The sequence below is a fragment of the Idiotropiscis lumnitzeri genome, chromosome 20 (assembly GCF_059441095.1).
Source record: "Idiotropiscis lumnitzeri isolate Australia: NSW breed Sydney's pygmy pipehorse chromosome 20, RoL_Ilum_1.0, whole genome shotgun sequence".
NCBI lineage: Eukaryota > Metazoa > Chordata > Actinopteri > Syngnathiformes > Syngnathidae > Idiotropiscis > Idiotropiscis lumnitzeri.
The window spans coordinates 3,054,881-3,072,551 of record NC_142410.1 but is presented as its reverse complement, the minus strand read 5'-3'; the positions used below and the strand labels follow the sequence as shown (position 1 = coordinate 3,072,551).

Genomic DNA, 17,671 nt, shown 5'->3' with positions numbered 1-17,671 from the left:
AGCTCGCTGTTCCACGAAAACTTGAGCGTTTTTCTGATTGGCTAGTCAGAGCTAGCCAAGTTTGACGTGCAAAACACATCTGGAGCAGTCTGCACACGTTCATACATTTAATAATCAACATGTTTTTGTTGCAGTTTCTGTCTGTTAGTTTGTGTCTTTGTATAAGATTTTTAAGATGGTGCAATATTTATATATATATATATAGTGCTGTAAAGCGATCAATTGCATTTTTAACTCATCGCCAAAAATTCCATAATTAATTGCGATTAATCACATTTTTCAACAATTTTTTGTGACGCTTGTAACAGGTGTTTACTCAAATAATAGATTGTAATTAATGTATAATCACCAAATATGAAGTGCAGTATTTTAATCAGAGACCTCTAATAACTTTCTTTTTGAATACGGTCTAAACAGAATCAGCTTTACAGGCATTTTCCTTAGAAACAATTCTCAAAATTTATACAGCACATTTAGTTCTCCCCACAAGCACCACACACTGCAATAGTGTTGGGTTGCAAGGCCCAGTGGTAACTTGAGCAAGGTGATTCGTTCTGAAATGTGTTGAAGATGTCTAATATCGCACAGTGTTTTTCAATTTGGCTTTGCAGGATATGCAAATTAATTTTTAAGTAAATAAAATTGAGTTACCAGAGATAAAATATTTAATTGCGTTAAAAAAAATTATCGAGTTAACACTTTTTTTCTTACACCGCCAATACATACATACACGCAGTAGAGTGTAAGTGCACATTCCCTTGGAGGATTATAATACCTTTCATAAATTAAAAATTGAGATGCATTTAGAAGTGGGATGAGTCAGGTAGGTCTTCACTGGAAGCGTAGGTACAAATGTTCAGACCGGATCTGTGGAAAAGGCTTGCTCATAATACTTGGAATATTTGAATGAGTTTAACCCTGCTTAGGAGATTGTTGTTGGAGTACGCAGCACACTTAAACGTATTAATATATTGTATTCTTGATTATTGCCTCATAAAACAAGACTCGCGCGCTGCCAATCGAGTACACGTTTTCATTTGACCTCAAAGGCTACGGTTGCCATGGTAATGCATCCGAAGTCTCTCAAGGCCTTGTTCTTTGTTCCACCGAAAGGGTAATTATCACAGAAAATGAACACCTGCAAAGGAATCGGTCAGCTCTGCTTTCCACTTGGCTTGACTCAACAAAAATCACTTCATCTGTCAGTTAGACTATCGCCACACTGCGCACGATGAGGTAGGCTTTAAAAAAAACAGGAGACATTGTGATAACATGGAAATGATTTTATCCAAAAAGGTGTACAGATTGAAAAGGTAAGATCCAAATTGGGTTAAAACATTAATGTGCCCGAGCGACGTCCCATAAAATTATACATTAAAAAAACCTGCTTCAATGTCATTAAAAAAAATGTTTTCTCAAGCACAAAGAACATTATTAGTAAAACTACACATCACAGATAATAATAATAATATCAAATATCAAAAGTGCATGTTGAAATTGAACTCAGTGCAGAAAGTGAACAAAGGCAAATAAGACTATTTTCCTCACACGAAGAGAAACAGTTCCAGCTTCTTGGTGTGAAGATGCTGCGCCAGGTTCTGAATGCGACACAGGCGCACGTTCTGAGCGTCTCCTGCGCTGTAGACCCGGAAGATCTGGTAGCGTTCCTTCCTCGTCAGTGCAAAATGCAACTCGTTGGCCGAGAGCACGATGAACGACCTCTCTTTCATCTTGGTGGACTTCACCTCCACGTAAACCACCTGCGCCGTCGAGTCGCCGCGCTCCTCTCCCGTCGGCTCAAAGGTCAGTTCGAAGTCGTACGGCTGCCCGCTCTCGCCAGTCTGATTGCACCAGACAACCCGCGTGGGCCGGCCCGGGTCGGTGCTGTCTCTCCAGTGGCAAAGGAAGGAATTGACCAACATCTCCCCCCATTCACCGATGGCTTTCAAGTCTCTGTGATCACTTATCACCACCTAGATGAGAACAGCACCGTTTACTGAGAAACCACATTAAGTTTGTCATCAACTTTCTGTTTAAGAGCAGAATCCCGAATGCTGTGTCGCAAAAAGATTCTTTTGTGCAAACTAACATGGCTAAACATCACTGGATAGATGGTGAAAGAAGTACAGGAGTTCCCTGTCTATGACGTGTTACCATTATCATCGTGCAAAATCCCCAATCACGTAAGAAAAACAATAAAATATGTCTGACGTGAAAAAAAAAAAAAAGAGCCCACTAAAAAGTAGAATTAGACGTAAGATGGTGGGTCAAAAATGAAAATAACCAACTTCCATGTTTGGCCAAGGTTAAGAGAAAACCCCGGACTAATCCTCCTACTTCCTACTATGCTAACTTCCTGTTTGAATATATTAATAGTTCTGACCTATTGGGAGCTGCACACACCTCGCAAACAAGTTGCCACATAGCCGTAACAACTCTTAGTACAGCTCATCAGTGGAATTTTGCTTATCTGGTAAACTGTGGAGAAAAAGACAATGCGCTACAAAAGAACTAACTGCAATTTTGGAATCAGCATGCTAATTTTAGTTTTAGGCAGCATAAATATCTGACAATTTTTTTTTTTCAAATTGTTCACTAGTGTAATTGATGCCCATTATAAGTCCGTTGAAAATCAAAAAATACTAAAATAACACAACAAACTCTCGATAAGCGTTTCCATAATTCATTCACTGCCATTGACGTGTATAGAAGCCAAAAAGTACATTCAATTTACTGGGGCTGGCAGTGAATGTGTAAAAAAAAAAAAAATGGAAACACATTAAAAAAAATCAACATAGAAGTGAATAATCAGGTATATACAAGTATATACTGCACTATAATCTATTTCCTGTCTACATGTTGCTGTGCCGTTTGTGTTCAGGTATCTGCCACATGGACGCAAAGTCGGGACACGTGTATCACACCACTGTTTGTACAACTCATTGTGATGGCTGTGAAAATATCTTTATGTGCTGGAAATAAATCCACAGTCACTTGTGTGTTAAAATATGTTGCACTTGTGTTGAATATGATATGTTATGATAACGTATTACGCATGTATTGTGTATAAAAGTCGGGCCAAGAGTGGAAAATGTTCATTGGATTCCATCTATTATTTAATATATATAAAAAGAAAAGTACTGACGGTAGAGGGTCTTTGGCAGGTGATGTCCAAGTCCTCAAGTGTGGCCTGTGGGGGCTGGTGATTGTCCCATATGGGAAAGTCCAGGTTGCAAAGGGGTCTCTGGTTCTCCGCAGTCGCTCGTGAACCTTTGAATACGCTGGGCAGCACCACCACTTCTGGCACAACACTTGGAGAAGACAAACATATTCAGGAAAAAGTGGGAGTAAATATGGTCTTTTGAGGACATAAAGCATCCATACAGGCTGTCTGGAATGGGTTGCTCGCTTGCCGCCTCGATGGGCTGCACAGATGGAGCACTCGGAGCTGGTTGGGGATCAGTGAGGCTTTCCTCTCTCGTCTCCTCTCCGCACTCTGTGCGGCCAGATGTCGATGTTTCCCTTGGTAAATGGCGCCCTGACAGGGAAGACCAAATGGAAAGTGAACGTCGACATATTATTGCTTATTTTTTGTTTTTGAGTGGAATTAGTAATATTAGTAATTATTCCTATTGACAGGAGACTTGATCATTGATGTTACATCAATGTTTTGCTTGCCAGCTAGCGTCTGCTTGTCGGTTGAGGCAGATGGCAACTCCACACCAAGTGGTTTTTTGTCTCGCCGGGATTGAGATTTCCCATTTCCTCTGTCGCTACCATACTTGCTCAATTGAGGTTGTATTGGCTCTCGAAAATGGATGAAGACAATAAGAGTGGCCTGAGATGACTTTTTGGTGTATTTGTGCTTAAGGGCTCGATGTGGCGAGCGGACTTGGTAAGTGCTATGGTTACTCATTTCGCTAGCGTGTGTGTTTAATATTTGCGTAATGCGACAGAGACAATTAGCATTTTGACTAGTGCTTGACCAATTATCGTCCGGTACGATCATGGGCATCTGTCTTTTTTTTTTTTTTTAATTTCAAGGCCGATAAATTAAAAGCTGGTTTATCTTGGCTCACTGCAGCACACTTCTCTCTCTCTCTTTCTGCTGTGCTCGTGGCCCTGCCTGCAGAAGCATATCGGCACATCCACAGCACCATCTGATTGGTTCCTTGTAGCAGCCAATCAGCAGTAAGCTGTCAGTTTGCTTTTTCACCTCAAGTCACACACACTGGGGGAGAGGTCCGGCGAGCAGAGGAAGGTAAGGGAACAGACTTAAATAAATTTGCCAAATAAGTTAGTCGACTACAACTCACAACTACTAGAAAACTATTTGCCATAGTAAACTTTCTAACGGGAATGTATGTTTTCATTGAACTATATGGCATGCAGCTGAGCCCGGGAGCTCTGTGGACTTTTTGTAAGACTTTTAAAACTAAATTGTCTATTTTCCAAGATCTATAAAAAAAATAAAAAAATAAAAAAAAGCTTTAAAATGTTAAAAAATTGTTGTTTAATAAACATATGCATAAAAATTCAAACTAAGTCAAGGTTTGGAGTTTTTATTTTTCAAAATTTGAACACAATTTTAGCCTTTTTTTTTTTTCAACAAATGAATATTGGCTTCAAATATCGGTTATCGGTCTCCATGACAACTAATAATCGGTATCGGCCCCTGAAAAAAGCTCGCTCTATCACTAATCTTGACATAAAAAAACTGCAAGGTTTTTTATTTTTGTTTCAAAGTGCCCCGCGGCCCAGTTGTTGAGGTCCTAAATTATTCATCGCAAAAGAGACAAGGAGAAACAAAACTTTTGTGTAGTTTCAAGAAAAGCAAACTGTCATCCTTAGAGCCGTCTTCTTTGTGATATTTTCAAGCAGTGTGCAAGCCCTCTGGCACCATGCTGCCTCTTACAGGTCAGACTTGGTACAACACCCGCATGATTTATTTATTTTTAATTCCGTCACACTCCGTCCGTTTTCCTTTTTGTGTTGTGAAAAAATACTTTTTGGGATTCCTTCTATTTACAGGTTTTGCCTCCTTGCACTTGGGTCCACAAACAGTTTTGTGACAATAATATAGTCAACTTCTATAGTCATTCTGTGCTACTTTGTCAGGTTCTCAAGTCGCACGCTGCTGTCACGTTTTGTAACTCTGTACTTCTTCAGGTTTTTTGTAGGACTGACATAGTAGGAGAAGTGAATCTCATTATTAGGTTAAGTAATGCAAATATAACCTGGAGCTTGTGTTGTGGCAGTAGCAGCAGCGGCATTAGACTGGCTCGAAGTTCTGGGAGGTCCTGGTTGGTCTGCTGGTTTGAAGTTTGTGGTCAACGGTTTATCACCCTCAGTGTTGCTGTTGTCAGATTTTGGCGGAAAAACATGGCCAGTCTCTTTGGCGGAGCCATCTTTCAGGGGGTCTCTGTCCGTTGGTGCAGCCGGAGGTGGCCACATCTTTAAAGCGGCTTCTACTGCGGCTTCATCGGCACGGCCTGTTGCAAAAATGTGAACAAATAAAGGGGAGTGTGCAGTTTGTGATGAGTGGAAATAAAATGAATCCTTTCAGTCGGCACCTCACACCTGAATGATGGTTTCCTGAATTGACAAGAGATGCTCGTGGAGGCCAGGAAATTAACGTCACCTCTCCGTCTTGTTGTTCAGGGCGAGCTAATGCTATTGGGGAACTTGAGGAAGTAGGACATATTGATGGCACTGGAAAAAAAAGGAATTAATTTTAAGATCAAGAGCAAATATAATCCACTTGCTGTGTCTGCTCTTCCTGATCTTTGCGGTCTGTAAACAGCTGCTCTATTGAGTCGCCGTGCTTAAAACGTGAACAAAGCCCAAATTTACATATGCAAGGAACAACCTAGGTAACGCTGTCGCCGTGTGTGAATGTGTGTGTCGTGCTTTGATGCATGACTGAAAATAGGTCCACAGATATGGGATGATTCTGGCGATCAAGGGCAGTGTCACATCGAGAACAGGATACACTGCAGACTTCACTGACTGACACAGGCTCAGAGAAATGAACCGTATGTTGTTCGAATTCGATTTCATGCTCCAGTTGCCGTGCAAAACTTACATGCAAGTGATCTCTCACGACTCTACTGCGTCACATTGAGAGGTACGTTTTGAACACCTACTATGATTAACCGGTGATTCATTTAAATTAAGGAGCCATGAAATACAATGGCGCCTTGAGATCCAAGTTTAAAATGTTTCATTCTTAATGAGAAAAATAACACTGTTGTCAATTCCAATTAAAAACAAGCTGTTTTTGTCACACTTTTGCTTTTAATTCAGAGCACGTTGTGCCGGCCTTGGCCACCTGTGGGCAGTATAAAAGCCAATTCGTACTCACTTCATCACTTTTCTGCTGGGACGACGCGGCCAACCATATTGCAGCGGCTTGCAACTCAAGTCAGATTCATATACTGTCGTCAGTCTTCACGGAGGATAAAGAATATGCAGATATATTGCCTCGCTACATGTTGATGCACCCTTAGTGTTCAAATATCCTTTGCAGTTTGCATTATGCTTAAGGAAGTGAACTAAAGGCTAGGATATGAGGTTGTTTTAAAAATACAAGTAATTATCAACGGTTTATGTTTAACCTGACGGTTAATTTAAAGCAATAAATAGCTTGGAGTATTTTTTTTTTAAAGAATAAAAGAAAAAGAAAAAATAAATCACCCACTTGTCAGTCAAAGCCCCACATTTTTGTTTAAAAAAAGTAAATATTGTCACAAAAAATCATAGTTTAACACACTCTCAAGCTAACAATGATATCCTATCTTGAACTAAACATTTTCTGATCAGTTCAGCGTACACTTGCCCAGTGCTCAACTCAGAAGAGTAACATCAGCAAGCATCGCGAGTTCTACCCAATATTTGAGACGTCTAATTTGAGGAACCCGGGGCTGTGAATGCATCCTTACCTTTTTCCAGGGTCACCTCTGGCCGCAGAGGCTCTGGGACTTCCCATCGCTCCTCCTCACTGGGCAGCTCTCTGATCTCCTCCTTAATTAAGAACCTGTTCAGGGCCGCTGGGTCCTATTTTGGTTAGAATATATTGAAAGGGTTAGGCTACCTTAGGTTACGCTGTCTTCAATCAACCTACCTAGCGTGAACTCACCTATCTTCCGATGTAGCTGGCTATCACAAACTAACCCACGTTTATCCATGAAATCAACATCAATGTCTTCATTTCTATCTTCAGTTTGCACATTTGTATAAAACGGAAATTTTTCATGAGATGAATTAAGTGTAGGGTAGAAAACTAAAAATAGCTCACTAGTGAGATGCATGTAATTCCTTTTATGTTGCTATTCTTTTTTTTTAATCACACTTGCTTTGGTCCAAATTAAAAAATAGTTCTTATTTATTTTTAAAAACAATGTCTGAAAGGTCACTATTGCATAGCTAGCAGCTGCCACGATGATGAGGAGATGATTGACCGCCAAATAATTGAAGCAAATTTGTTTTTTCAGAAGTCTGTACACAACTGGTGGCGCTTTGCATTTATCAGTATGCAAGAAGTAGTTCTCACTTTCAAAAAGGTTGGTGACCCCTGGACTAGTGGTAGATTTTTATTTGTATCTTTTGCCCTTTTAATTCAAATATGGTTCTTGCACTGATATGGAATAATAATACCAATAAAATTGAAAAGCGCTGAAAGATATGACTCACTATGAACGAATGAAGGCCTAATCTTTCTGAGCGGCGAAGGTTTGCGCGTGCGTGCGCACGTAGTGAATGTTGAATTTGTTTAACGTTGCAAACAGTTCGCCAGACATTCCCCAAATATTTTAAAATAATTTTTATTCTCGCTATGTTTAGAATTTCTTTGCGATGAGAAAAACTGCCTGCGACAATTACAAATGTTGGGCATCTGCCTTTTTTTTTTTTTAACTTTCAAGGCCGATAAATTAAAAGCTGGTTTATTTTGGCTCGCTGCAGCACACTTCTCTCTCTCTCGCTCTCTTAGCTGTGCTTGTGGCCCAGCCTACAGAAGCAGATTGGCCCGCCCACAGCACCATCTGATTGGTTCCTTGTAACAGCCAATCAGCAGTAAGCGATAAGACACGCAGCTGAGCCTGGGAGCTCCGTGCACTTTTTGTTCGACTTTTAAAACTGAGTTGTCTATTTTCTAAGATCTAAAAAAAATATTGTTGTAAATCACTAAAGCTCTTAATAATAACAATAACAACAACAACAATAATAATAATAATAATGATAATAATAATAATATAATAAATTTGATCTTTCAGGACACTCAAGGACGTTCTACAGAGTATAAATGTGCTTAAAGGCATTTGAACTAAGTCAAGTTTTGGAGTTGTTAATATTTCAAATTTTTGACACAATTTTTTTCCAATTAATAAATATCGGCTTCAAATATCAGTTATCGGCCTTGATGTCTACAGTATCGGTGTCGGGCTTGAAAAAAGCGTATCGTTCTATCACTATTCAAAATCCCATTTTATCAGTGCTTCTCAATTATTTTTTGTTACGCTGACAAAGAAAGTAGAAACTAGTTCAAATACTCCCTGCACACACGCTGACATGACTAGTATGTGAAAACAAACAAACCCTGAGATCACGCTGCACCCCACCTACTTGAGAAGAACAGCATTATATGGACTTGAAGTTTCTTATGATAGCACATCCAGAGAGAAGGCTCAATTATTTTAATCAAACATCCAGCTGGGTCTTCGCCAGAGTGGATTATCATTGATTATAATGCGACCCAATTGCGCCACACGTCCGCAGCTGCTGCACCAACGAACCACGCAAGGCTATTCAAAGATATTCGACGAATGCCTAACTTTCACACTTAGCAAAGCCGCTTGTTACTATATTGTTCTCACGGGAATGCGAGCGAGCCGCCATGTAACGCGAATTGGCCTCCCTATCTCGAAATCTCCCATTTGTTCTAGTTACAGTTGTGTGTGTGTGTGCGTGCGCGAGAAACAAGATAGAGGATGACAGGCTTGAAGAGCGTGAGCAAGCAAAGTCCCTTTTCCCTGAATATGGATTACTGGTCAATGCGTGAAGAGGTCACATATCGCTTACGCTGAGGGATGCGATCAGGCCACTCAGGAAATTCATCAGCTCTTTCCTGGGGCCGCTATCTGTGCAGAACAGTTTCACCAGCTCCCTAAAAGACACAAGGCGCAAACAAAGATAATTAAAGAGGGCATTTTATGGGAATTTGACCTGTACAAAAAATGTGGGGTGCCTTTGGAGTGCCTGCCCATCCAAAGCCACTTTGATCAATTTATTGTAGCTTAGCATGCGACATTTCTCTGGTGGGGAGTTTCAGCGGAGTGATGCTTCACTTAATGTCAAATTAAATTATAGTGTTCATAGCTCATTACAATCTCCAAGTAGCTTGCCCATTACTCTCTTTTAAAAGCGCTCACTTTTTTTTAACCATAGTCGAGGTCAGCGGTTCTCATCCTTTTTTCAGTGATGTACCCCCTGTGAAATATTTTTTTTCAGCCAGGCACCCCTGAACTAGCACAAAACATTTATGTGATAAAAAAGAAAAAAAATACTTTGAACATGCCGTCAGTGTCTGACTTATTAAACTTTAGAACCGTTCAAACTTCATTTATATTGATCCACAAGAGATAACCAATAAAGTGTCCTCTTTTGGATCATAGCTCTGTTGTCAAGTTTTCAGCGATAGTGAATGATTTCTTGGCTTTAGCTACGAGCAAAAGCACCACAAAAGAGGCTTCCGCATCATCTCTTGAGATGATCTGAGTTCAGAGTTTCCTCTTGTTACCAACGTGACAGTGACATAGATGTTTCGTCTTAAGATGGCGCTGCAGATGTGCTGGCTTCACACAATTTTTCCCCACAGACAAAAAAACACAGTGCCTCGGATTTGTTGCAACTTGTGGGTGTAAATCCAACTAAAATATAATCTTCAAAATACAACAGGAATTTTGCTGCCTCTGGTTAGGCCTTCTTATTACACTTGCATTTCCGTTTTTTTCTGGAAGATTTACATTTAAATCGCGACTCCAATGTTTGCGTCTTCAAGTGAGTGACAGGTAACGAGAGGTGGCACGTGACAAGTTGGGTCGAGCGGTTCTCGTTTGGGGGAGAATCTGAGTTTTTAAAATAATGAAATTAAATACATTACTGAAAATAAAATTAGTTTATATTACCTTATATTTTCCTGAAACATTTAATTAATTCAATAAGTACTTTGAAAGGTTTTTAGCACGCTTGTTTGTTTTATTTAAAATCTCACATAGCCCCTGGAGTTCCTACAAGTAGCCCCAGGGGTACGTGTACCACCATTTGCGAACCACTGGTCTAGGAGAAGTGGCTAGTTCAATGCTCAGGCTCCGCCCCTAGTAACACCATTGGCTCCCCTGTAAATGGGGCGGGTATACAGGCACTCATTTGCATTGGCCTCAAAATTTAGGCAAATTTTGGCAAGACAACCAAGAGGGTGTGAAAAAGTACCAGAATTCTTAAGGGGTATTTTCAAGAAAATCATGTCACACACATGTTATTAAAAAACCTGAGAAACGCTTTTAAAATGTAAAAAAAAGCATTAGTCACCTTTAATCTGCTTTCGTCTGTTGCTGAATAAATATTTGTTTCTCGGCTGATGTGATAAAAAGTTAAGATGTGAATATGAACCTATCATCAGCCAAACCAGAGCAGGATTAATCAATTAATCATTACACACACCTGCAGATGTCCAGCTTGGCTGTGAGATGATCTTTTTGGATGCACAATTCCTTCTTATCCTTTAACAGACAGATGACGTCTGTCATCTCCAAAATAGCATCCTCGTGGTCATCCAAATCCAGTTGGTAGCGGAGATACAGTTTACCCACCTGCAAATAATCGTCAGCAAACTCGTAACGCAACTCGTGATTTTGATTTCTGAGTAAAAACTTTTCATATTCAAGAACTCTGACTGACTTGTGCAAACTTAAGTCGCTTGATCTTTTCTGCGATGTTGTCCTCAATCAGTTCGGAATAAATATGCGCCAGCTCGTCATGGTGGTAGAGGAACTTCTGGACATGGGGGATGAGTGATCGCACCATGGCCTGCATGGGTGCGCAGGGCCTCCAGTTCTCAGTGAGGGACTCCATCTTGACACACTGAGATAGCAGACGGATACCGCAGATGTTCATGAATGCCAATCTGTCATTCTCATTGAAGGCGGGAACGGCTGGGTCGCCAAGCGCTGTTCTCCCTGGCAGTCAAAAAAAAAAAAATAATAAGGTCATATCCTTGGACAATGTGTTTATTTACTAACATAGTAATAGATTAGAACTAAACATGCAATGTTGTAGAGGACCACAATGAAATCCTCCAATTGTATATTTTTATATTTTTCATGTTTCAGAGTCCTCCGTGCCTTGTATAACGCAGGGGAGCTCAGGACTTGTTTTAACATGCATAATTAAAAGTTTTATGATGAACCAACGTTTTCTTTTTTTTTGTAATTCAATTAAAACTTGAATGTTCAGTTTAAGAAAGGTAAAACAGGCGTTTGATAAATGTCAGCAGTTCCTAAGGACCTTAATCTGGTGCATGATGCATTTCATTTTATGTTAACGTTAGTTCAATGAACCTTTCAAGCTCAATGATAAATATTTTTTGACTGACTTTAATGTTCACTTTCCAGTAATAAAAAACAAATCTAAAATAATTTGTCTTTAGTTTATTAGTAAAAAACATGAACCCATGTAGTGAGACAACATTTCATTTGACTGCTTATGACTGAAACAAAATGTGAAAATGACATGAATACTAGTGATGACAAACTGAAGCTTCATGAAGCACTTGAAATATTGTTTACCCCTCTAAATGCTGCTCTTGAAGATAAAGTCGAGCGCAATGGAAATTTATCACGCTCCACTGCATCTTTAAACCAATTGTGTCATCTAGAGGAGTCCTAAATTGTCACAAGTGCTTCATGAAGCTTAATTTGTCCATCACTAATCAATACAACATCAATACCTGAGACTTGAGTCTTTTATCTGGTACACATTTTGGTTAGATGCGATGTATTGACCTCAAGAATATACAGAAAATGGATGGACGGATAAAAGTGTAACGTGTGACCTCAAGCCCCGTTGGAGAACGGGAAAATTTAAAGTTAGTAACGATTGCCAACAATGCAACATTCAACATATCATCAAAGAACCACATTTATCTTTTAGAACAAAAACTTGCAAGATACAGGAAAAATGGTTAATTTAGCAAATCAAACCAACTTTAAACTTTAAAATGTCTGGACAGTAGACGTATTCTCTTATCCTGAAGTTAATTCTCAGTGTTCATCGCTCAGACTTTTGCTGCTCCGGCCAAAAGATAGATGATTGCGAAGCATTATACTTATCTTTTACCTCACTTGCATACTGTATATCATCTGGTGTCAGCAGTGTCATCCTTAAAAATCGATGTGCGGGCGGTGGTTGGGCTAATTTGAATTAACTACCTTGCTCAAATGTCTTGGAAATATCAACTAGTTTGTAAATGATGAAATAATCTTCAGCGTACCAGAAAAGCCAGGATTTTTCCTTGCCGCTGTCTTCTTTTCTGCTGGCGGCAGATTGAGGAGGCAAACTTCCTTGCGAGGTTTGAAGATCTTCTCCAGCTCTTTGCTGTCAGCTATCATGGGTTTGCGTGCCAGGGTCACCCAGCTCTTATCTTTGGTGGGGAAGACTCTTTTGTCAGACACCATTCCTGATTGGAAGAAAGAAGAGCCCAGCCAGTGTGAATGTACACAATTTACTTTTTTTTTTTTTGCTCTCCTAATGTGTCATGTCTGCTGAAGAGGCAACAGTGTTCCTCTGTCCTGCTTTAAACTATCATCAAACAGCAAAAGCCAATTTATCTTGGCACTACACCTGAACGGATCATCGCCGCTTCACTCACCTTTCAAAGTGGAGGAGTAATTACCATCGAATATAGACTGAGGCGCGTCCTCATGTTCGCCAGGCACTTGAATTTTACACTTGTCAGCTGTCAGAAATGCAGAGAAATGATCGTTAATTCAAATATACCACATTAGGCCAGATGGAAGAAATGAACTATGAGCCAAATTCAATCCCAAAGGTCTTACCAAGTGTGGCGTAGAGCACTGACACATCCTGAAGCACTTCAGCAGTTGGGATGGGAGATGATGAAGCGATGATTTCCAAAAGAGCTACATATTGCCTCATGTTGGGGCTGCCATCCACATTCAGGAGCTGATAAAATACCAACAACATCATCACTGATCTGACACTGAGCACAATATTAACTTGTTGAATATTTGAACACCCCAATAGCTGTATTTGTATTTTTGGTGAAAAATACTTAAAACAAAAAAAAACATTTTAATTGGTTTGAAAATGAGAGTGTATTGAGCAGCAGAGTGATTCAAGAGTACTGAACTAAATAATATTCAATCATTTCTCATTACAAATGTATGACTATTTTTAATTTGATACTGGCAATAACAACTTTAAAATATTATTTAAAACATTGTCGGTTAAGTTAATAAAGGTTTTATGACAGTGTGGACTGTGGGATTAAATATTCAGAGTATACAGTACAAGTTTGGAAACACCAACTAATTGAGTGTTTTCTCGTTATTTAAAAAATAATCTTGAATTGCAGATGCTATAGTCATCCATATTCTAAAAAAATATTGATTAAATTATTTGATCAAATCTAAACTATTTTTCTATTATTTAGATTCTTCCATGAAGGCACCTTTTCACATTTTGGTATTTTCAGCTTTATAATGTTGGTGATGATTTATGAGCTGGAATCACTACCAGAGCGAGGATTTTTTTTCCTTTGGGGGGCATGGGGGGGCAACAGGGGGGGGGACAAGAGAAAACCTTTTTTTTTTCTTACAAATCCAAGAAATTCTTCAGAAGAGGCTGATAAACAGTCACAATATCTTTCCTAAGTAAAAAACTCAGATAACACACAAACGGCAATTATCTGACCTGGCACCTGGGGGGCCAGTGCCCCCGCCGCCCCCCTCTAGCTCCGCCAGTGGCTGTAATGACTTTAAGTTCACAGCTGCTCATTATCAAAATTAGCTTCCATTTCTTGACTTCAAAATTTGTTTGAGACCAAATAAATTTCCAGGTGTTTCCAAACTTTTCACTGGTACTGTATTTTATCTCAATCGCAAATTTAGTTTATAAGTCAACTAAATCAAACTTCCGCCAGCATCACACGATAACAGATCATGGCAGTTGCATTGAAATGACACATCAGACAAAGCTGTGTTATTAACATCCAGGAGTTAGCTTACCCTGATAAAGAAGTCTTTCATGCCCTCTAGTTTGCTATAAAAAGGAGCCAAGACTTTGAGCTCCTCAATGAGGCTCTCTTGTCCACGTATCAGGGGTCTGTAGCGCTGGAACATGTGAGTGGGGTCGCTCCAGCACACTTCCCTCAGGTGGTAGAAGCGTCCTGAACACCAGTCGTTACTTCGCTTGCGAAAAGCCAAATTTTGATTAGTGACACTCAGTGGCTTCAAGCAATCAATACATCGATGTAGGAAGTAACATACAGTACCTGCGATATTCTAATTGTATAAATACAGCTGGGTTATGCTGGAAGAGCTCCTTTAGGCTGTTCTGGGGACAATTTGTATGCAGGTAGGAGTAGATATTGTGGATGTGGTGAATTGTGGATGTGAAATGTGCCCCCTCTGACACATTCAGACCCAATTCTTGTTTATCTGCGGTGGGTTTGATGCACCACTCCTTGAGATAGGCAATCAGGTCATCCACTGATACATTTTGCCGTATTCCTAAAAGTGGCAAATGGATTAGAATGTCTGTTCACTATGTCATGTAAATTAATTGCATACATTTGTTTAATGGTAACCCTCTTTACTGTAATTTAACCAACAAGGTCACCAAAGAATGCAACCCATGGATTGCAACATATTTACTTTTTAAAAAAATTTCCCCGGCAACACAACAGGAAACGCAGATTTTGATTCATATGCAATTGTCGCAGAGACACAAGAGATTCTTACCCAGCGCTTTGCTGAATTCACTTGGGTCCATGTTCACATAATAGACATGCGTCCCAAGCAGGTCAGTGATTTCAGGTGCATTTAAGTAGACCGTGTTTGGACAGAGGTACGTAATCTCGATTTTTCCATATTCCTGCGGGTGAAAGGCTGGCATCCATTTGAGGCGACACAGGAAGTGGTAGAAGGAAGAGTTGGTCGTTCTGATCGGCCGAGCATCCCTGTCCATCACCTGAGCGGTGAGGTATTGAGAGTAGCGATGCCTGCAACAATGCATGAAAATAAGTTACTGAAATAAAAACACTGTGTCAATGTTGTATTGATTATTCCTAACTCTGTTTTGGTCTCTGTTTTTCTTTTTTATTAGTAGCTGGTCTTAATTTTGCTGTCCCCCCCCCCCCCCCCCCCCACTAGTTATTGTATTACACCGTACTCTTAGTTGTATACATGTTAGAAATAATTTGTAAAATAAATTACAAAAAATGTACAAACACACACACACATTTATGTATATATATATATATATATATATATATATATATATATATATATATATATATATATATATATATATATATATATATATATATATATATATATATATATATATATATATACATGACACATTTAAACAAAGTTTATGTGAACGGTCAGATTAAAAATTCCAGTTCAGTGATGTTGACACTTGCTCACCAAAGTGGCAGAACTGTGTGATCACATTATTCTGCAGCATGGGGAAGTCCGGGTCAAACGCACAAAGAAATTTCTACTTACCGGTACGCTTGAATGAAAAATGATCTCATATGCAACTGACTAGTGTAGTAAATGTAATTGAGTGCATGTATCCAGACAGGCCAATGGTTTTCAAAGAACACGGTAATAATAATGGGCTAAACTTTGTTTGCCCGCTTTCCTTGACACCTGTTATCTAGCACTAGATGTCACTCTAAAGGCTGGGCTCAGCTCCACTTTGTGCGGGGCTGTCAGTTGGATATTTCAAATTGAGTTGATAAAAGGGGGAAAAAAACACTTCACATTTAATTATCAGAATGGGAGACACAAACAACAAAAATGGAAGCAAACACTTCTCAGCGTGTGGTTTTTGGTCAGAGTAATGGAAGTAATTTCATTCAATGAGAGACGCATGGTAGCAAAGAATTGGACCGTAAAATCTGTGAAGTATAATTCTGCCAGCAAGACGGTGAGCAAATGCTTGCGTGTTGTGGATATTCTCAAAATGACAAAAACAGCCAAAACGACTCTTTATAATTCCTCCAGTAATCGCCAAATGGCCACATTAGACAGGATTACACTCAAGCCATTAGTACCTTTCTCTTGTTCAGTCTGGATGCTATTTTGAGGTATTACTTCTTTAAAGCGGTCAAGTGAATGCCTCTGTTACTCATAGGACAATATTCATTTGACAGAATGTGACACGGGGACAAACCCTGTGTTCCAGTTGGTCGCCAGCAGATTTAGCAAAGCCTTTCTCTGTGCCAGGAGGCAGGGAGCAGTCAGCTGGGCTGTGGCCAGGGCATGAAACTCCTCGCATGGGTAGTCATCAACTACACAGTCCTCCCCAGGAGCTAGGTGCCACATAGCGCTTTCCACTGACCAAGGACTGGAGTTCTGGAAGAGCACACAAGAAATAGAAAATGTATCATCAATTGCCCAATTGGAATTCTGTATTCATCCACCGTATCCCGTGTACTTAACAGCACAATAAATCTACAAACAATGAGCTGGGGCTGCCATCCAAACTAAAACAGGCATCAGGAATTATAAGCTGCTGACATGTCTCTTTTGTCACCTGCTTGTTTCTGTTCACTCTCAAAACAGCTCGTGATCTCAGAAGTTTTAGTGTACTTCTGCCCTCATGTACACTTACATTTCAAATCATACCACTGTGAACTCAGAAAGATATGACCTCATCAACAGGCATGGAATCAGAGAAATAAGTGCTTAGGAAAATAATACTTTCTGTCCTAAAAGCAACAACTCCATTTCCAGTTCATTTAATCGACATACTTGAACATGGGGAGGAGTGATGGAGAAATGAAGCTTTGTGAAGCACCTTTGATCATTTTTTGACTCTCCTCTTGCACTCTGATTTAAAGAAGCAGTGGAAATTTTATACATTTCCAATGCACGAGCCTTTATCTTTAGAACAAGAGCAACATCTAGAGGTGCATAAAATATCACACGTGCTTCATGAAGCTTTGTTTTACCATCACAACGAAAAGTACTGAACAGGTGGATATTTTGTCAAACTCCATGTCTACATCAACTGCACTTTAAAAACTATTCTTGGTCCACACAAAGCTGGTAAATATCACGCAAAAGAAACAAGACGATGCTATGGATTGCAAATATGAGGATGATTGCCTATATAGTAGAACCTACGTTCTTGTGAGCACAATACAATTATTTGAGCATGACCTGAGATTGATTACGAAACAGATGAGGTGAAAGGTGAGCAATGTTATCCTCACCAGTTCTTTGGGTGTGAGCGTCTGTCTCTCTTTTCGGATGATGAGACCATCACTGACACCCAATCTGGTGAAGAGTTGTCTCCAACCTGCCAGATCATTGTCTGCCTGCAAGTAGTTGTGACTCAGTAGTATCCAGTCATAGCC

At 39.7% G+C, this 17,671-nt stretch overlaps 1 protein-coding gene across 4 annotated transcripts in view; it reads right to left on the bottom strand.

The window, feature by feature from the left end:
• Positions 1 to 1,268: 1,268 nt before the first annotated feature.
• Positions 1,269 to 17,671, bottom strand: part of LOC148317122 (uncharacterized) — a 47,401-nt gene continuing 30,998 nt past the window's right edge. For all 4 annotated transcript variants that reach the window (XM_088285352.1, XM_088285353.1, XM_088285354.1 and 1 more), the window contains 17 exons: positions 17,528 to 17,670; positions 16,483 to 16,664; positions 15,039 to 15,298; positions 14,570 to 14,807; positions 14,304 to 14,481; positions 13,113 to 13,239; positions 12,926 to 13,012; positions 12,548 to 12,733; positions 10,957 to 11,234; positions 10,720 to 10,868; positions 9,079 to 9,163; positions 6,942 to 7,056; positions 5,581 to 5,712; positions 5,238 to 5,492; positions 3,385 to 3,538; positions 3,146 to 3,311; positions 1,269 to 1,973 (listed from right to left, as the gene is read on the bottom strand). In XM_088285352.1, coding sequence (XP_088141478.1) covers positions 1,545 to 1,973; positions 3,146 to 3,311; positions 3,385 to 3,538; positions 5,238 to 5,492; positions 5,581 to 5,712; positions 6,942 to 7,056; positions 9,079 to 9,163; positions 10,720 to 10,868; positions 10,957 to 11,234; positions 12,548 to 12,733; positions 12,926 to 13,012; positions 13,113 to 13,239; positions 14,304 to 14,481; positions 14,570 to 14,807; positions 15,039 to 15,298; positions 16,483 to 16,664; positions 17,528 to 17,670 — 3,164 coding nt within the window. In that variant the 3' untranslated portion in view covers positions 1,269 to 1,544. The remainder of the gene's footprint in view (positions 1,974 to 3,145; positions 3,312 to 3,384; positions 3,539 to 5,237; positions 5,493 to 5,580; positions 5,713 to 6,941; positions 7,057 to 9,078; positions 9,164 to 10,719; positions 10,869 to 10,956; positions 11,235 to 12,547; positions 12,734 to 12,925; positions 13,013 to 13,112; positions 13,240 to 14,303; positions 14,482 to 14,569; positions 14,808 to 15,038; positions 15,299 to 16,482; positions 16,665 to 17,527; position 17,671) is intronic.